Source organism: Engystomops pustulosus, chromosome 1 (genome assembly GCF_040894005.1).
Source record: "Engystomops pustulosus chromosome 1, aEngPut4.maternal, whole genome shotgun sequence".
NCBI classification, from domain to species: domain Eukaryota; kingdom Metazoa; phylum Chordata; class Amphibia; order Anura; family Leptodactylidae; genus Engystomops; species Engystomops pustulosus.
Window position 1 is genome coordinate 165112045 of NC_092411.1, and position 21888 is coordinate 165133932.

Here is a 21888-nt window from a genome sequence, read left to right on the forward strand (position 1 = left end):
ACCGTAGGTGTTAATGGAGCCTGGAGCCCCACAAATGCATAAATTTAAGGCCTTTTTTTCTTCCTAAAACCATGCGCAAAGGAAGCTTTAAATGAGTGGATCATGTCAGAGGGGGCACACACCATTATGTCAATGTGCTTGGTTTACAATCCTTCATCCTGGTGATAGATGTACTTTAAATTCATCGGTCTGGGCGGAAGACCACTCACCGCCCAAATTAGGAAAATATTCCTAGAGTAACTCCTTGTATCAACAAAAGCTATTTTAGGGCAACACTAAACACTATTTAGAAAAACAGAAACTATTTGCAAAAAAAATTTTCCCATGCCACTGAACTTTAAGCTTTGGCAGCGGTACAACAATGTTTGTTAAATAAAAACTGTTTAGATGGTGAAAAAGGCCACAGTGGCCTAGTTTATTAATTTATTATTAATTTATTATTTATTATTCTTCAACAATGAACAAAAAGAACTAAGGAGCCCTCAAAGGCCTACCCATGTTAATTTACTAAATCTCCATTTTCCACCGGCCATCTAGTACCAAGCCTGGTAACACCAGCTTGGAGACTTCACTCCCATCCTGGAGGCCTTGCCCGCAGGAATACCACTAATAGGCTGGGTAAGCTACCCCAGCTTAACTGAATTCCCTTCACACTAAGAACTGGCCCCTTTACCAGTTCAATTCTCTTAATGGATTACCTTCGAGCACCCCTCGTTCCCCTGCCGCTGCAACATAAAAGATTACATTAAAAACAGCATTGTTTACTTTTTTACTCTCTCTCCTCTCTCTTTTTCTCTATTTTTTGGGATTTTTTTTGGAAACATATATTTTTAGTTGTAAACAAATTACAGGGTGGGTGGGCGGGCAGGGAAAACCTTCCAGCAGCTCTGATATCAGCAAATGATTCCTAGCCCCTTACTGTATTTGCCTTTTGCTTCCCTGCTCCACCTCTCTGCATGTACTCCCCTGTCTCAACTATAAACAATCCCATCCTAGCCCTAGTCATGGGTTCACTCCGTTACAATGCTTTACACTGCATTTCCATCTTGACTGAGGGACACTAAATTCTTTACATGTGCCCTCCATCCCGCCATAGCTCCACTGCCTTCTCAATGCCTTCCTGGATATCCAGTAGCCGTATGTGCTGTCCAACATCATTCAGATGCACCCCATTATTTCTAAGGTACAAGCCACCCTGTTCCTCAAACTCCCAATATCTCACTATCAGCCCCCCATTATGTACTACAAACTTCCCCACAGATTTATTCACCATAACCCTTGCACGATTGATACTTTTAACCGAACGGGCTTGCCTCCACCTCTCATGTGGCACCATGTCCGACCAAAATACAGCAGGCCCGGGATAGTCTTTAACAATCTCTAAACAATCTTATGTGATGTCTAGCATCAGGGCCCAGGAAGATTGCACCCCCAAATAATTTTCACTTGCGTGTACAACTACAACGTTCAGTGCCCGGTCTAAACCCACATGGTACTTACACCTTCGCCAGCAGTCTAGACCACAACATTAGAGATGAGCGAACATACTCGTCCAAGCTTGATGCTCGTTCAAGCATTAGCGTCCTCGAAACTGCTCATTGCTCAGACGAGTATTTCACCAGCTCGAGAAAATGGCATCTCCCGCCGTTGTGATTTTTGGCGGCCAGAAACAGAGCCAATCACAAGCCAGGAGACTCTGCACTCCACCCAGCATGACGTGGTACCCTTAGACGTCGATAGCAGTGGTTGGCTGGCCTGATCAGGTGACCCTGGAATAGACTAGCCCCTGCCCGCGCTGCTCGGATCATTCTCTGTCTGGATGCCGTTAGGGAGAGAGCTGCTGCTGGTCAGGGAAAGCGTTAGGGTGTTCTATTAGAATAGTGTTATGCAGGAGTGATTCTACAAGAACCCAACAGCCCTTCTTAGGGCTACAATAACGTTATATATTTTTTTTTTATTTGCTTGTGGCTGGGCTTGCGGCACTAGTAGTGCAGCTAGTACCATATTGTGAGGAATTTGCAGGGAGACTTGCGACCGTTGTGTTTAGCTCTTAGTTACACACATATCCATCTCAAACACCTAAGTGGGACAATTTATTAGGGGTTTGATTTGAATTAGGCACAGTCTGCTCATTTATTTTTTTTTACGTTTATTTCTTTTTATAACTCAAAGTCATCAGGCACAGCACAAAATCCAGTCGTGTGCTGTCAGTGTAGGTTAAAAACTAGCCATAGAAATAGGATAGCATCGTTTTGTTTAAAAAAAACACAAAAAAACACAAAAAAACAAAAAACAAAAAAAATTTACAGTTTACACTTTAATTTTGAAAATGTTTAACCCGAGGGCTAGGGGTAGAGGACGAGGGCTTGGACGTGGGCGTCCAACTGCTGCAGGGGTCAGAGGCCGTGGCCCTGGGCGGGGTGAGACACCACCTGCTGATGAGGGAGCAGGGGAACGCCGCAGAGCTACACTCCCTAGGTTCATGTCTCAAGTTACTGGGACTCGTGGTAGAGCACTGTTGAGGCCAGAAAAGTGCGAACAGGTGTTGTCGTGGATTGCGGACAATGCTTCAAGCCATTTGTCCACCAGTCAGTCTTCCACGCAGTCCACCCATGTCACCGAAATCAGCACTCCTCCACCTCAGCCTCCTCCCCCCCAGTCTGCCCCCTCCCAGGAAAATTTGGCATTTGAATTGGCATACTCTGAGGAACTGTTTTTGGACCCTTCCCACAGTCACAAACCACATGTCCGGTTGCTGCTGAGCTATTTTCCGATGCCCAGGTTTTCCACCAGTTGCAGTCTGTGGGTGATGATGACATTATTGACGTAGTGGAAGAAGTGTGTAAAGAGGTGTCGGACGATGAGGAGACACGGTTGTCAGACAGTGGTGAAGTTGTTTTCAGGGCAGGAAGTCCGAGGGGGGAGCAGACTGAGGGATCGGAGGATGATGAGGTGACAGACCCAAGCTGGGTTGATAGGCTGGGTGAAAACAGTGCTTCTGAGACGGAGGCGAGTTCTATACCAGAACAGGTTGGAAGAGGCATTGGTGGGGCCAGACGGAGAGGCAGGGCCAGAGCTGGTACATCAGCGCCAAATGTTTCACGTAGTCAAGCTCCCGTGGCGAGGGCTAGATTTTCAGAAGTCTGGAGGTTCTTTAAGGAAACACCGGATGACCGATGGACTGTGGTGTGCAACCTGTGCCAAACCAGGATCAGCAGGGGTTCCACCACTACTAGCTTAACTACCACCAGTATGCGCAGGCATATGAATGCTAAACACCCCACTCAATGGCACCAAGCCCGTTCGCCTCAGGCCGGGCACACCACTGCTCCTTCCCCTGTGTCATCTGCTAGTCAGCCCCCTGCCCAGGACCCCGTCCCAAACACCTCCCGTGTGAAAACCCCATCTTCGCCTCCACGATCCTCCACAGCATCCACCAGCGTTCAGCTCTCCATACCCCAGACGCTGGAGCTCAAAAGGAAGTATAGTGCAACCCACCCACACGCCCAAGCCCTCAAAGTCTACATCTCCAAACTGCTTAGCCTGGAGATGCTGCCCTATAGGCTGGTAGAGACTGAGGCCTTTCGAAACCTCATGGCGGCAGCCGCCCCTCAGTATTCGGTCCCCAGCCGCCACTACTTTTCCCGATGTGCCGTCCCAGCCCTGCACAAGCACGTGTCAGACAACATCATCCGTGCCCTGACCAACGCCGTCTCTGACAAGGTCCACCTGACCACAGACACGTGGACGAGTGCTGCCGGGCAGGGCCACTATATATCGCTGATGGCACATTGGGTTAACTTGTTGGAGGCTGGGACCGAGTCTGACCCTGGGGCTGGTCAGACTGCCGACGCCGAGGATTGAGGGGCCTACCTTGGTCCAGGTCTCTCAGGCCTACTATGCCTCCTCCCACCCCTCCTCCACCTCCTCCTCCGAATTACCAACCGTGGGCATGGCGCCATCAGTCGGTAGCTCTAGGCACAGCAGCAGTGCCATCGCTAAGCGACAGCAGGCGGTGCTCAAACTGCTGAGCCTAGGCGATAAAAGGCACACTGCCCAAGAGCTATTACAGGGCATCACGGCGCAGACTGATCTGTGGCTGGCACCGCTGAACCTGAAGCCAGGCATGGTTGTGTGTGACAACGGCCGTAACCTGGTGGCGGCTCTGCAACTCGGCAGACTGACACATGTGCCATGCCTGGCCCATGTGTTAAATCTGATAGTTCAGCGTTTCCTCAAGGCATACCCCAATCTGTCTGATTTGCTCACGAAGGTGCGCCGCATCTGTGCGCATTTGAGGAAGTCCAGCACAGATGCTGCCACTCTCATGGCAGCGCAGCGCCGCCTCCAACTGCCCGCTCAATGACTGTTGTGTGACGTGCCCACGAGGTGGAATTTAACATTAACCATGTTATCCAGAGTTTACCAGCAGCGCAGAGCGATTGTAGACTGCCAGATGTCAACTTCCACCAGAACTGGTTTTATGTCACCCCAGCAAGACACTGTCACCTGTCCCCAGTCTCAGCAGAGTAGGGCTGATCTTTACAGAAAGATGGTGAGGGAGTACGTAGCTGACCATACCATCGTTCTAAATGATCACACAGCTCCCTACAACTACTGGGTTTCAAAGCTGGACATGTGGCACGAACTGGCGTAGTACGCCTTGGAGGTTCTTGCCTGCCCTGCCGCTAGCGTGTTGTCAGTGCAGCTGGTGGCATCATCACAGATAAGCGTACACGCCTGCTGACTGACAGCGCTGACAGGCTGACGCTTATCAAGATGAATAAAGCCTGGATTTCTCAGGATTTCCATTCTCCACCAGGTGAAAGAAGCTCAACCTGAATAATGTATGCACTCCTTGTCCTCCTTCTCCTCCTCTTTGTACACTAAAGCAGAGGAAACAGGCTATTTTTTTGGCAGGGCCAACTGGCTCTAGCTATAGTACTCTATGTGTTTAATTTTTTCTGGAGGGCCACCCACCCGGTCCTCTGTTTTTAACAATTTTTGGGAGTGCCACATACAGGCACTCAATCTATTTAATTTTTGTGGAGGACCACCTACCTGCTCCTCTGGTTTGAAAACTTTTTTGGACTGCCACATACAGGCACTATCCAAATTAAATTGTCTCCATAGCAGCCTCCACACGTCGTCTTTTTAGCTGCCTCCACACGTCATCGCCATAGCTGCCTCCAAAAGTCGTCCATATAGCTGCCTCCATACATCGTCCCCTTAGCAAACGAGCTGTGTCAGACAGAATTTTGGGTTGTTTTTATGGCTTCCACATCAAACTTGTTAACTTTGTCGCCACCCAGCTGTGTTATCCACAAAATATACTTGCAAACTTTTATCATTTACCAATATTATTTCAGCGCTTCTTGCGCATCTGTTTACATTCCCCTCACCCGCCATAACCCAAACTTATAAGAACACTACTACACAGCTCCATCCCAAGATTAGGCAGCCCCAGAGGCATCCATGCATGCTGCCCCTGCTGTTTCCTGTCCATTTTGCCTCCACGATCCTCCACAGCGTCCACGAATGTCTCCATGCGCAACTTTCAACTCTCTATACCCCAGACGCTGGAGCACGAGAGGATATGCAGCACATCATCCCCTTATCAAACGAGCTGTGTCAGGCAGAATTTTCAGGTGTTTCACCAGATACATAGAGGAACTCGGCCCATCTGTCGCCGCCATGCTGGAGACCTGAAGTTGCAATCATAGCAGCGCAATATGATTGCCCCATACTGTCGCTCTTAATCATGGAAGTCGTCTCCATGGCTGCCTCCACATGTCGTCAAAAGAGCTGTGTCAGGCTCATTTTTCGGGTGTTTCACCAGATACGTTATGGAACTTGTTCACTATGTCGCCACCATGCTGTGTTATCGACTAAATATACCGTCAACCTTTTGTTCACATAGGAAATCATTTCAGCGCTTCTTGCTCACCTCCTTTGGTGAAGCCTGAGTTCATTTAGGGTATGTCGCCGTGACACTCTCTAGCCTGCCGCTGCTGCCGCTACCTCTGCATGCCGTCCCTTATAGTGTCAGGGTCAATTATTGCATGTTTTAGATGCTATCTAGCCTCATTCGGTCACTCTGTCATGGCCATGCTGTTGCCCATAATTTTGGCATAATGGTGCGATTAAGCAGCCTCAGAGGCATCCATGCATGCTGTTTCCTGTCCATTTCCGTGGTGTTTCCATCCTTTTCTGAGGTTCCCAGGTGTTTGGCCAAGCTTCGGAGCCTTGGTCCCCTTGAAAAATGCTCGAGTCTCCCATTGACTTCAATGGGGCTCGTTATTCGAGACGAGCACTCGAGCATCGGGAAAAGTTCGTCTCGAATAACGAGCACCCGAGCATTTTAGTGCTCGCTCATCTCTACATGCTTCTCACATCCTTCTCACCCCCAGCCATCTAACCTCAGCTTGTGAACACCAGCTGTCGGCTCGCTGGTCGCATGTTCACCCTAACTGCTCCCCAGTGAACATAGGAGTGGCCTGCAATCCATACCAGACATGGACCAGCAGTAACAACATTAAAACATATACTGTTAAGAGAGGACGAATATACATCCAAAACCTCCCAGATTCCCACCTCCCCAGCGTTTTCATGCGGTCCACACTAAGTCCCTGCTTCTGTGGCTGCCCCAATACAGAAAAAGTGTTAACTAAAAACCTGCGATTCATAACCCAGGGATCCCACCGCTCTCCTAAACACCTGTGTAAACTGAAATTGAGATAGATAGGACCCGTCTGCGTGGATCAACAGCGGACTACCTTCACCAGCTGCACAACCTGGTATTCCATAAAAGCACACATTCGCGGGGTGGGCACACCCGCGAATCCGGTAGAGAGGCCCACCCCCCCCCGATCCGTCTTTGATTTCTGCAAAAAAAAAACTGTGACCCCATCCTTGGGGGGAACTAATGCAGAGATACGAAACTCCCCAAAATTGCCAAAGAAAAAGCCAACCTAAATAGCAACACTTCAAACTCCGACCTACAACATTTTACCGGTTCACCCACCAAGCCCACAAGCAACTGAAATGAAACTGACCTACGACCATCCAGATACACCCGCAGCCTCTGGAAACCTTTCAGTGCTTGTCTGATTCTGAAATATCTTGTATAATCCTGTAACCCTTTCAACTTAAACCAGAAAGCCATAGCCGCCAACTTCTTACCCACCACCGAAGAAGATTTTCCTTCATTGTAAGCCTCCCCTACTCACAACATCAAACACGATTCCCATTCCTCAGTAACTTCAGCAACCCCCAAGAAAGCGACCAACGCTTCCCACTCCCTCCACACTGCTGCGTAGGCACCCCATGCACCCTCACTAACTGAATGCCGCACCAAAGACCAACCCATGCTCACACCAGCTTCCATAAATGTTCCGGACAGGCCCGCCCTTGCCCCTCTGCTCCAGGTGCCAATTCCCAAATTGCTGCCACTGGAATCAAAAGAGCATCAGCACAACATTCTTTACTCCAGGGAGATGAACCGCCACAAAATGTGCATTCAAAACTAATCCCCTCAATATTAAATGACGCAGCAAACTGAAAACTGGAGGAGAATTAGCAGTCTGCCGATTAATGGCCTGCTCCACCCCCATATTGTCACAATTAAACCTCACTTTCCTGTCCCTCAACCTATCTCCCCAAAGCTCAGTGGACACCACTATTGGAAACAATTCCAGTAAGGCTAAGTTGGACACCAACCCACTCTCATTCCATGACTCTGGCCACTCTCCTGCGCAGAGCAGTGCTCTATAAGACAGAGCAGTGGCGTAACTATAAGCTGTGCCAGGCCCCTGACTATAACGTTTGGTTTATAGTAATAGTCTTCTCATATGGGAAAGTGACACCATAAGGGCCCCCTAAACCTCTTTGGCCCTGGTGCGACCGCAACCTCTGCACCCCCTCAAGTTACATAGTGCATAGGCTGACACTGCTAATACTCTGCAATACATGAGTATTGCAGAGTATTATCATGAACAAGCAATCAGATGATTGCTTGTTCATGTCCCATGGTGGAAAAAGTAAAAAAAAAATAAAGTAATAAATCAATAAAAATGCCCATAAGCCCCATAACATATTAAGAAACACATAAACCAAAAAAAAGTCTAAATCATAACAAAAAACCCACATACATATAGTATCACCACGTCCGTAACAACCCGTAGAATAAAAGTAAATCATTATGGAACCCATACGATAAACGCTGTTAACAAAAAGTGTTGAAAACCCACCAAAAATTTTTATCTATTCAATCTTACAAAAAATGCAATAAAAAGTGCTAAAAAAAACATATGTACTCAAGAATAATACTTGTGCAAAGTAGAACATGTCCCGCAAAAAACAAGTCATCAAACAGCTCCGTAGCCAAAAGAGTAATAATGTTATGCCACTTGGAAGACAGCAATGTAAAAATGATAGATATTTCCCCACATTACGGTTTTATTTGACAAATTTAGTAAAATGTAAGAAAATATATTCAAGCCTGGTATCGCCGTAATTGTATCGACCCACAGAATAAAGATAACATGATTGTTAGGCTAAACGGTGAACAAGAAAAAAAAAAGTCAAAAATCCAGTACAGAACTGATGCTTTTCTACTCCTGCCCTAAAAAAACGAGTTCCTAAATTTTCAACAATAGGTGATACCAGAGGTCGCACTAAAGAAGGGTAAAAATACTCCTTTCACCATTTTTGAGGAGTATTTTTACCCCAGGAGGAGTATGAAAATTTCAGTAATACACCGCACACTCACACAGAACACAGCGCACACACACTCACACAACACAGCACACGCTCACCGCACAGCACAGCACAAGCTCACCGCTCACAGCACACCACAAGCTCACCGCTCACAGCACATGCTCACCGCTCACAGCACACGCTCACCGCTCACAGCACACGCTCAGCACACACTAACCGCTCACAACACACGCTCACAGCACTCACCACACACACTACACTCACAGAACACTGCACACCCACACACTACACACACAGAACACTGCAGACACACACACTACACACACAGAACACTGCACACACAGAACAATGCACACACAGAACACTGCACACACACACTACACTCACAGAACACTGCGTACACACACTACACTCACAGAACACTGCACACACACACTACACTCACAGAACACTGCACACAGTACACTCACAGGACACTGCACACAGAACACTGTGCACACTACACTCACAGGACACTGCACACAGAACACTGCGCACACTACACTCACAGAACACTGCACACACTACACTCACAGGACACTGCACACAGAACACTGCGCACACTACACTCGCAGAACACTGCACACAGTACACTCACAGGACACTGCACACAGAACACTGTGCACACTACACTCACAGGACACTGCACACAGAACACTGCGCACACTACACTCACAGGACACTGCACACAGAACACTGCGCACACACTCACCTGGTCCCGTCGATCACATAAACGCAGGCAGCTGTGGGCAGGGAGAATTGGAGCAGGAGGGGGAGCAGCATCTTCGCTGCCCACTTGTTTCCCCCGGGGCCGGTGCTCTCACTCTGGGTCTCTCCGCTGCGATTGCGCTACTGACATTTCCCTCCTTTGCAGCGCGTGCTGAACCGCTCAGCCTGCGCGCTACAGGGAATAATTGCCAAGCGTAACTTTATGCATGGTAATTATTTTGGGGGGTAATGGCGTCTCATCGCGCGTCTATGACGCGTGGTGAGGCGTTAATGCAACCTCTGGGTAATACCAACCCCAAAATGGCAACACTGAAAAAAGCATCCCATTCCGCAAAGCCATCACATGGCCCCAATAACGAAAAAAAAGAAAAAATTTTATAGCCTATAAAACGAAGCAACGAGAAAATCCTGGCAACTGCAGAGCACTCCTTCCCTTCTGCGCCTTGATGTGCACCCATAAAACAAGTAACGTCCCTTTGTGGGGGCTCTCTGTACTTGGGAGAAATTGCAGAACAAATTGTATGGTGGGTTTTTTATTTGTAACTTTTGGAAACGTGTAAATTTTAGGTTTAAATGAACGTATAACCGACACCATTTGACCATTCTAAATTTCACCTCCATTTTGATTCAATTACTATGAAGATTTCAAGGGGTTATCGATCTTCCTAAAAGCTGTTTCTGATAGTTTGAGGGGTGCAGATTTGAAAATGAGTTGATTATATGGGGGGGGGGGGTTGATGCTAAATATGTAAAATTTAATTCAAAACAGTATTTATCCGCAAAAAAAGAGTAAATTCTGAAAATACAGAAAATCGCTATGCGATTTGTAAGCCGCGCAACATCAAAATAAATTATCCAGATATTTCAAAAATTATGAAAATGTAAAGAAGACATATGGGAAATGTTACTCAGCAACTTATTTAGGTGGTAAATCTATCTACCAGAAAATGTAATCATTTCGAATTTCAAAAAAGTGACATTTTTCAAAATGTGAAAATTTTTTTATTTTTTTGGAAAATAAACGCAAAACTTAGCAGCCAAAATTTACCAATAAAATGAAGTGGGGAAAAAACAATCTTGGAATCGCTTTGATAGGTAACAGTGTTCAAAAGTTATAACCATATAAAGCGACGCAAGTTAGAATCCAAAAAATGTGGCTGAGCCTTAAAGGAAACCTACCACTTGAAGTGGTAGGTGTAAGATGCATATACCGAGCACCAGCTCAGGGTAAGCTGGTGCCGGTGCTTTCTTTCATTAGTGTCCTAAACCGCGCGCCTACATAGGAAATAAAGGAGAGCCGATGACGTCACGCGCACGGTCACATGCTTGATACGCGCCGAAGCTCCTTCGGCTGTAAAGAATAAAAAGTGTTTTAACCGCAGTTTAAACACTAATGCGTTTTAGGGTTTAGGACTAGAGATGAGCGAACATACTCGTCCGAGCTTGATGCTCGATCGAGCATTAGCGTACTCGTAACTGCTCGTTGCTCGGACGAGTATTTCGCCCGCTCGAGAAAATGGCAGCTCCCGCCGTTTTGCTTTTTGGCGGCCAGAAACAGAGCCAATCACAAGCCAGGAGACTCTGCACTCCACCCAGCATGACGTGGTACCCTTACACGTAGATAGCAGTGGTTGGCTGGCCAGATCAGGTGACCCTGGGATAGACTAGCCGCTGCCCGCGCTGCTCGGATCATTCTCTGTCTGGATGCCGCAAGGGAGAGAGCTGCTGCTAGTCAGGGAAAGCGTTAGGGTGTTCTATTAGCTTACTGTTAGGCAGGAGTGATTCTAAAAGAACCCAACAGCCCTTCTTAGGGCAACAATAACGTTATAATTTTTTATTTTTTTTATTTGCAGCTAGTACCATATTGTGAGGAATTTGCAGGGGGACTTGCTACCGTTGTGTTTAGCTCTTAGTGACACACATATCCACCTCAAACACCAAAGTGGGAAAATTTATTAGGGGTTTGAGTAGAATTAGGCACAGTCTGCCAGTTTCTTTTTATTTTACGTTTATTGTTTTAATAACTCAGTGTCATCTCATCTGGCATAGTAGTGTGCTGTAATACTTGGCTAGAAAATAGCCACAAACGGCTTAATTACGCCTACAGTAGCGTTATATATATTTGATTTCTGGTTGATCTGCTGATGGCTGTAGTTGTTGCAGTGCATCTACTAGCAAATTGTGAGCAATTTGGAGTCAGACTTGCGACCACTGTGTTTTAGTGACGCACATATCCATCGCAAAGACCGAAGTGGGAAAATTTATTAGGGCCCGGGGTTGTATTTCAATTAGGCACAGTCTGCCATTTCCTTTTTTATTTTACGTTTATTTTTATCATAACTCAGCGTCATCTCATCTGGCATAGTAGTGTGCTGTAATACTTGGCTAGAAAATAGCCATAGGAGAATACAAACGGCTTAATTACGCCTACAGTAGCGTTATATATTTTTGATTTCTGGTTGATCTGCTGGTGGCTGTAGTTGTTGCAGTGCATCTACTAGCAAATTGTGAGCAATTTGGAGTCAGACTTGCGACCACTGTGTTTTAGTGACGCACATATCCATCGCAAAGACCGAAGTGGGAAAATTTATTAGGGCCCGGGGTTGTATTTCAATTAGGCACAGTCTGCCATTTCCTTTTTTATTTTACGTTTATTTTTTTCATAACTCAGCGTCATCTCATCTGGCATAGTAGTGTGCTGTAATACTTGGCTAGAAAATAGCCATAGGAGAATACAAACGGCTTAATTACGCCTACAGTAGCGTTATATATATTTGATTTCTGGTTGATCTGCTGGTGGCTGTAGTTGTTGCAGTGCATCTACTAGCTATTTTTTTCATAACTCAGCGTCATCTCATCTGGCATAGCAGTGTGCTTTCATACTTGGCTATAAAATAGCCATAGCAATAGGATAGCATCGTTTGGTTTTAAAAACTAAAAAACACAAAAAAAAAAAAAAAAAAAGTTAAAAAAAAAATTCAAGTTATAACTCTCATTTTCAAAATGTTTAACCCGAGGGCTAGGGGTAGAGGACGAGGGCGGGGACGTGGGCGTCCAACTACTGCAGGGGTCAGAGGCCGTGGTCCTGGGCGGGGTGAGACACCACCTGCTTATGAGGGAGCAGGGGAACGCCGCAGAGCTACACTCCCTAGGTTCATGTCTGAAGTTACTGGGACTCGTGGTAGAGCACTGTTGAGGCCAGAACAGTGCGAACAGGTGATGTCGTGGATTGCCGACAATGCTTCGAGCAATTTGTCCACCAGTCAGTCTTCCACGCAGTCCACCCATGTCACCGAAATCGGCACTCCTCCAGCTCCTGCACCTCAGCCTCCTCCCCCCCAGTCTGCCCCCTCCCAGCAAAATTTGCCATTTGAACCGGCATACTCTGAGGAACTGTTTTCTGGACCCTTCCCACAGTCACAAACCACTTGTCCGGTTGCTGATGAGCAATTTTCCGATGCCCAGGTTTTCCACCAGTCGCAGTCTGTGGGTGATGATGACCTTGTTGACGTACTGGAAGAAGTGTGTAAAGAGGTGTCCGACGATGAGGAGACACGGTTGTCAGACAGTGGGGAAGTTGTTGTCAGGGCAGGAAGTCCGAGGGGGGAGCAGACTGAGGGATCGGAGGATGATGAGGTGACAGACCCAAGCTGGGTTGAGAGGCCGGGTGAACACAGTGCTTCTGAGACGGAGGAGAGTCCTCGACCAGAACAGGTTGGAAGAGGCAGTGGTGGGGCCAGACGGAAAGGCAGGGCCAGAGCTGGTGCATCAGCGCCAAATGTGTCAACTAGTGAAGCTCCCGTGGCGAGGGCTCCTGCGGCGAGGGCTAGATTTTCAGAAGTCTGGAGGTTCTTTAAGGAAACACCGGATGACCGACGGACTGTGGTGTGCCACATTTGCCAAACCAGGATCAGCAGGGGTTCCACCACTACTAGCTTAACTACCACCAGTATGCGCAGGCATATGAATGCTAAACACCCCACTCAGTGGCAACAAGCGCGTTCACCTCCGGCCGTGCACACCACTGCTCCTTCCCCTGTGTCAGCTGATAGTCAGCCCCCTGCCCAGGACCCTGCCACAAAAACCCCATTGTCGCCTCCACGATCCTCCACAGCATCCACCAGCGTTCAGCTCTCCATACCCCAGACGCTGGAGCGGAAACGCAAATATAGTGCAACCCACCCGCACGCCCAAGCCCTTAATGTGCACATCTCCAGATTGCTAAGCCTGGAGATGCTGCCCTATAGGCTAGTAGAGACCAAGGCCTTTCGCAGCCTCATGGCGGCTGCCGCCCCTCGGTATTCGGTCCCCAGCCGCCACTACTTTTCCCGATGTGCCGTCCAAGCCCTGCACCAGCACGTGTCAGACAACATAATCCGTGCCCTGACCAACGCCGTTTCTGACAAGGTCCACCTGACCACGGACACGTGGACGAGTGCTGCCGGGCAGGGCCACTATATATCTCTGACGGCACATTGGGTTAACTTGGTGGAGGCTGGGACCGAGTGTGACCCTGCGGCTGGTCATATACTGCCGACGCCGAGGATTGCGGGGCCTACCTCGGTCCAGGTGTTTGAGGCCTACTATGCCTCCTCCTCCTCCCACCCCTCCTCCACCTCCTCCTCCGAACGACCATCCGTGGGCATGGCGCCATCAGTCGGTAGCTCTAGGCACAGCAGCAGTGCCGTCGCTAAGCGACAGCAGGCGGTGCTCAAACTGCTGAGCCTAGGCGATAAAAGGCACACCGCCCAAGAACTATTACAGGGCATCACGGCGCAGACTGATCTGTGGCTGGCACCGCTGAACCTGAAGCCAGGCATGGTTGTGTGTGACAACGGCCGTAACCTGGTGGCGGCTCTGCAACTCGGCAGACTGACACATGTGCCATGCCTGGCCCATGTGTTAAATCTGATAGTTCAGCGTTTCCTCAAGACATACCCCAATCTGTCTGATTTGCTCACGAAGGTGCGCCGCATCTGTGCGCATTTCAGGAAGTCCAGCACAGATGCTGCCACTCTCAGGGCAGCGCAGCGCCGCCTCCAACTGCCCGCTCACCGACTGTTGTGCGACGTGCCCACGAGGTGGAATTCAACACTGACCATGTTATCCAGAGTTTACCAGCAGCGCCGAGCGATTGTAGACTGCCAGATGTCAACTTCCACCAGAACTGGTAGTCAGGTCAGTCAGCTTCCTCAAGTCTACAATGAGGAGTGGACGTGGATGTCTGATATCTGTCAGGTGCTGAGTAACTTTGAGGAGTCAACACAGATGGTCAGTGGCGATGCCGCCATCATCAGCCTCACCATCCCGCTGCTTGGCCTGTTTAAAAACTCTCTGGTCAGCATGAAGTCGGAAGCTTTGCGCTCCTCACAAGAGACGGGGGAAGAAGATTCCCTTGTTGATAGCCAAAGCACCCTTAGGTCTGTTTCTCAGCGCATATCGGAGGAGGTGGAGGTGGAAGAGGAGGAGAATGTTGGCGAGACACAAGAGGGGACCATTGTTGAGTCCTTCACTGTTGAGCGTGTATGGGCAGAAGAAGAGGAATTGGAGGAGTTGGAGGAGGAGGAAATGGACAATCAGGCCAGTGAGGGGAGCGAATTCTTACGCGTTGGTACTCTGGCGCATATGGCAGATTTCATGCTAGGCTGCCTATCCCGTGACCCTCGCGTTCAAAGAATTTATTCCAGCACCGATTACTGGGTGTTCACTCTCCTGGACCCACGGTACAAGCAAAATCTTTCCACTCTCATCCCTGGAGAGGAAAGGAGTGTGAGAATGCATGAATACCAGCAGGCCCTGGTGCACAAGCTGAAACAGTATTTCCCTTCTGACAGAGCTAGCGGCAGAGTGCGTAGTTCTGCGGGACAAGTAGCGAGGGAGAGTAGGCGAGCAGGCAGCTTGTCCAGCACTGGCAAGGGTACGCTTTACAAGGCTTTTGCCAGCTTTATGTCACCCCAGCAAGACAGTCACCTGTCCCCAGTCTCGGCAGAGTAGGGCTGATCTTTACAGAAAGATGGTGAGGGAGTACGTAGCTGACCATACCATCGTCCTAAATGATCACACAGCTCCCTACAACTACTAGGTTTCAAAGCTGGACATGTGGCACGAACTGGCGCTGTACGCCTTGGAGGTTCTTGCCTGCCCTGCCGCTAGCGTCTTGTCCGAGCGGGTTTTCAGTGCAGCTGGTGGCATCATCACCGATAAGCGTACACGCCTGTCGACTGACAGCGCTGACAGGCTGACGCTTATCAAGATGAATAAAGCATGGATTTCTCCTAATTTCCAATCTCCAGCAGGTGAAGGAAGCTCAACCTGAATAATTTATCCACTCCTCCTCCTCCTCCTCATTTTCCTCCTTCTCCTGCTCTTTGTACAGTAAAGCAGAGGAAACTGGCTATTTTTTGACAGGGCCCAATGGCTCTACCTATAGTACTTTATGCATTTAATTTTTCTGGAGGGCCACCGACCCGGTCCTCTGTTTTAAACAATTTTTGGGAGTGCCACATACAGGCACTCAATCTATTCAATTTTTCTGGAGGGCCACCTACCTGCTCCTCTGGTTTGAAAACTTTTTTGGACTGCCACATACAGGCACTCAATCTATTCCATTTTTCTGGAGGGCCACCTACCTGCTCCTCTGGTTTGAAAACTTTTTTGCACTGCCACATACAGGCACTCAATCTATTCCATTTTTCTGGGGGGCCACCTACCTGCTCCTCTGGTTTGAAAACTTTTTTGGACTGCCACATACAGGCACTCAATCTATTCCATTTTTCTGGAGGGCCACCTACCTGCTCCTCTGGTTTGAAAACTTTTTTGGACTGCCACATACAGGCACTCAATCTATTCCATTTTTCTGGAGGGCCACCTACCTGCTCCTCTGGTTTGAAAACTTTTTTGGACTGCCACATACAGGCACTCAATCTATTCCATCTTTCTGGAGGGCCACCTACCTGCTCCTCTGGTTTGAAAACTTTTTTGGACTGCCACATACAGGCACTATCCAAATTAAATTGTCTCCATAGCAGCCTCCACACGTTGTCTCCATTGCTTCCTCCAAAAGTCGTCCATATAGCTGCCTCCATACATCGTCCCTTTATCAAACGAGCTGTGTCAGGCAGAATTTTGGGTTGTTTTCATGGCTTCCACAACAAACTTGTTAACTTTGTCGCCACCCTGCTGTGTAATCCACAAAATATACTGGCAAACTTTTATCATTTACCAATATTATTTCAGCGCTTCTTGCGCATCTGTTTCCATTCCCCTCACCCGCCATATCCTAAACTTATAAGAACGCTATTACACTTGATCTTATACAAAAGGTTCTTAGAAGTGCTGTTTGGGGAGTAGCCTAGAGACAGGGGCTTGGATTGGCGAAAGCTCGCCTGGCAGCGGAGCGCCAGCTCCATGCCAAGATCCAACTAACATAGTTTTAACTGCAGCACCTTTAATCTACTACTAGTTCACTGCCTCCATACATGGTCCCCTTATCAAACGAGCTGTGTCAGGCTGAATTTTGGGTTGTTTTCATGGCTTCCATGTTAACTTTGTCGCCACCCTGCTGTGTAATCCACAAAATATACTGGCAAACTTTTATCATGTACCGATATTATTTGAGCGCTTCTTGCTCACCTCCTTTGGTTCCTCTCTGCCACCCATTGGTTTGAAGCCTGAGTCCATTTAGGGTATGTCGCCATGCCACTCTCTAGCCTGCCGCTGCTGCCGCTGCCTCTGCATGAAGTCCCCTATAGTGTCAGGGTCAATTATTGGATGTTTTAGATGCTATCTAGCTTTATTCTGTCACTCTGTCATGGCCATGCTGTTGCCCATAATTTTGGCATAATGGTGCGATTAAGCAGCCTCAGAGGCATCCATGCATGCTGCCCCTGCTGTTTCCTGTCCATTTCCGTGGTGTTTCCATCCTTTTCTGAGGTTCCCAGGTGTTTGGCCAAGCTTCCCTGTGCAGAGCCTTGGTCCCCTTGAAAAATGCTCGAGTCTCCCATTGACTTCAATGGGGCTCGTTATTCGAGACGAGCACTCGAGCATCGGGAAAAGTTCGTCTCGAATAACGAGTACCCGAGCATTTTAGTGCTCGCTCATCTCTATTTAGGACACTAATGAAAGTAAGCACCAGCACCAGCTCACCCTGAGCTGGTGCTCTGTATATGCATCTTACACCTACCTCTTCAAGTGGTAGGTTTCTTTAAGCTGTAAAATGGCTGCGTCCTTCAGGTGTTAAAGGTGTATTCCCATTTTGGGATGCTATTGTTTGTATGATGAAAAATGTAACAATTTTCTGTATCAATTCCTCATGTTTTTCTGGACCTTTGCTTGCTGTCATTCTATACTTAGTTTACTTCCAGTGGATAGAAATCTGTCCATGGTCACATAGGTGCACGGCTCGTTATAACACTCGGCTAGGATTTTTCTCTGTAATACTAACAAGCTGTGCACCTGTGTGACCATGGTCAGATTTCTGTCCACTGGAAGTAAAAATAGTAGCTTTCTATAGAAATCTGACCATGGTCACACAGGTGCACAGCTTGTTAGTATCACAGAGAATTGTGCAGCGCTGTGTAATCTGCGTGCGGTATATAAATAAAGAATTATTATTATTATGCTCTTGCGAGCAGGGTGCTCATTCTTATTGTTCCATATGACTATATTAAAACTGCATTGCAATCAGTTTTGAGGTGGTTTATGGGGCAGTTTCTTATTTTAACAAGTGCAAGATATTAAGTCAACAGGCGAATGACATTTGTGGAACAGGTTTTGTCTGTCACCTGTAAAATTAACAAAACCTTACTTAAAACTCATTGCAAATGCACTCAACTGATTGCGATGCAGTTTTAACTGCAATGTGTCACTGCACCCTCAAAGTTCTTGCATATTTAGTCCAGGTGAGGGAGCTACAGCACAGGTGTAAATCCAATCGCCTTGTGTTTCAAATAATAATAATAATTTTTTATTTATATACCGCACACAAATTAGCGCTGCACAAAGCATGTCAAATTGGTACCTGTCCCCATGGGGCTCACAAACTAAACAACCTAACCGTATGTTTTCGAGTGTGGGAGGAAACCGGAGTACCTGGAGAAAACTCATGCAAACATGGAGAGAACATACAAACTCTTTGCAGATGTTAACCTGGGTGGGATTTGAACCCAGGACGCCAGTGCTGCAAGGCAGAAGTTCTACTCACTCATGCCGTCCATTTATTATAAAGAAACCAAACACCTCTAGTATATCTTTTACCTCAGAATTCCTTTCTCTATTTTAAAAATAGTTCACAGAAAATATTAAACTTGCCAGTGCTTCTCCAATATATGCTTTATCATTGTGATAATATATGAGTAATCAACCACCATTCTATCTCCAAGCATGAAACTAGATAAAGCAGGACAATGTCAGATGATCAAAGCAGAAATATCCATTTATTATACTCACAAAGATAAAATCAAGATATCATATACAGGCAGTCGCCGGGTTACATACAAGATAGGGTCTGTAGGTTTGTTCTTAAGTTGAATTTGTATGTAAGTCGGAACTGTATAGTTTATCATTGTAATCCTAGCCAGAACTTTTTTGGTCTCTGTGGAAATTGGATTTTAAAAATGTTGGGTTGTCATAAGAATCAGGATTAACAATAAAGACACCTTTGATAACTGTTACAGCTGTTTATTGTAGCCTAGGACTAAAGTACAATAAATTACCAATATCCAGTGGTCCGTTTGTAACTAGGGGTTGTATGTTAGTCGAGTGTTCTTAAGTAGGGGACCGCCTGTAATCGACCCTGGATTTCACAGGTTGCTTGAAAAGTGTTGTTTGATTTTATCTGTGTGAGTATAATAAATGGATATTTCGGCATCTGTGATCATATGATCTATGCCCCAAATTGACTCGCTTTATCTAGTTTTAAGCTTGGAGATACCGACAGCACAGAGAGTGGGGGTTGCGATTCTGATTGGTGTGAGCAGAGTCCAATTTAACATACAATGGAGCAGCATTGGAAGTTTAACCTCTTGGCACCATATAAGCACCATGTGGAGTTCCACTAAAAGCGCTCCACATCATACTAGTACATTGCAGAGAAATGGCAATTCAGCTCTGTTAAAGTGTTCAAAAGTGTGGGTTGTAATCTACCACTGACATCTCCATGTAACGCCCGTAGTCGGATCGAGCTCCAATGGCGGATGTTAACCCTTTTAAAAACAGGACCGCATAAACATGCCCCCAAAGCCCATTAGGTATAACAACTACATATAAACTAAAAAAATGAAAATGACAATTCAAACCCCAAATATATGGTATCTCCATGTCTGCAATAAATAAACCCATACAATAAAATAAAGTTTTATTCTAAAAAAATTGTAAAGCGCGAGCAAAATATAGAAATTTGGTATTGCCACAATCATACTGACCCGTCGAATAAATCTAACATGTTACTTAGGGTATAGCAAAGACTTAACATTTATGGCTTAGGTTCACGATCTGCATCCAATCCGCATGCACTACTGCATCACCTACCCTCTTCTGATCTGTTACAAATCTCCTTCTTTTTAGAATTGCAATTACAACATCTGCTTTTGCACATAAAAATGAACAGTTTTTGGCCTCCTTTGTGCTAACTACTGGTTACAGACCCAATACCATCAGCTGATTGGCTTTTTACAGTGGCCAATCCCAACATGTTTAACTGAAACTAAAAATATTTAAATTTGCTTTGCTTGACAGGGTAAACCTAGTGCTAGAGTAAGTTTTTTTTCATGTTTATTCTTTATGGTCATTTTACTAGGTAAATACATTGTGTATTTCTACTGCATTCATTTGTAAAGATCTATTTTATCGTGACTTGGCAACATAAAATAATATTTTCTTTGACAGGAAGTAAGCTTTGCTTGGAATAAGTATGCAAGCTCATCCTTCCAGTTCTACGACCAGTCTTTATGTCAAGAAATAAGGGGCAGCCAAGATCCTTTGTTGCATGAGTTCTTTAGGGCAATATCTCTGTGTCATACAGTTATGTCGGATAATAAGGAAGAAGGTATGTTAACTTATTTATATAAAAGTATTTTAACCATTTGACTTCATATGCAAGAGTCCTGGAAAATAGAGAGGCACATACTAGTGAGATTCAGGTTCTCTGGACTAGTGTGAAAGACATATAGATCAGGAAACCAGTGATGTTATAGGTCAGTGATGGCAAACCTTTTGGACGCCAAGTGCCCAAACTATATCCAAAACCCACTTATTTTTTGCAAAGTGCGATGCGACAATTTAAACAGTAACTTATTACTCCCTGCTCTGTCACAAGTTTAAATTGTTTAGGCACCTGAGGACACCAATACAGTAGAAATAATGTAGCTTCCTTCTAGGGTCCTGGGCTGCCTGGGACTGCAAGAGGTCTTGAGTTCTGTCTGGCGGAGTCTGCGGTGGGGTGATAGCATCGGTGCCCATAAAGAGGGCATCCATGCCATAGGTTGGCCACCACTGTTATAGGTTGACTAGGAAAAATATACATTTACGTTTTCCAGAATGGGAAAATGAAAACAATGGCTCTTTTAACTACCTTGTAATGCAGATCCCCTTAACATCAAGTATGACTTTCAGGAATCCTAATGATTTGATACAGGGTTAAAACCAAACTAGTACAGGCAGTCCTTGGGCTACGTACAAGATTGGTTTCTTGGGTTTGTACTTAAGTTGAAATAAGTAAGCAAGTCGCAAATGCTGCTCAAGCTTGAAGCAAATGTAATGTAAGCGCGATGCAACGCCACATAAGCGTAAACTCAAATGCAACAAACACAGACACCACATAAGCTCAAATTGAACAGAAACGGCACTATACAAATGCCATGTAAAACGCAAATGTGACATAAATGCGATGCAAACGCCACACAAGCACAAAGTAAATGCAAAAACTATGTAAATGTAAGTGTAGACATAACCCATGTACCACTTAAACGGAAACACAATGTAAACACTACACAAATGCCACATACCCGCAATTGTAAGGCAAAAGTAAATGGATTTAAAGGAGTGAACACGTGGCGCCTGATGCTAAAGATGATGGGAAGATTGATGGTGTTCAGATGAACTAGTGGAATAGGTTAGTGGTAAATAAGGTAAGGTATATAGGTGTGCGCTGCCCCTAGAGCTAAAATGTAACAGTAAAGTCCAAGATGTGTGTTAAAGGCTTTATTTTTATAGACGGGTTTCGAGGATGAATTGTCCCCTTCCTCAGGTCCAAAAGGCAACATACACTGGATGCAATGTAGAGACTCACATATGCTCGGCTGGGGTGGGATGTAATAGACCTAGTCCTGTGGTCTTGGAAAAAATGCCTTAAGTAGTGGGTGAGCCGGTTAGAAGGGCTACGGCACTGTAGTGAGGCAGGAGAGA

At 46.4% G+C, this 21888-nt stretch overlaps 1 protein-coding gene across 1 annotated transcript in view; it reads left to right on the top strand.

Moving 5' to 3' along the window:
* The window catches only part of LOC140066215 (phospholipid-transporting ATPase IK-like), a 1118040-nt gene that overhangs the window by 418445 nt on the left and 677707 nt on the right, over window positions 1-21888 (top strand). The window contains exon 16 of the mRNA XM_072113746.1: window positions 20371-20530. Within this exon, the coding sequence (XP_071969847.1) occupies window positions 20371-20530 (160 nt within the window). The remainder of the gene's footprint in view (window positions 1-20370; window positions 20531-21888) is intronic.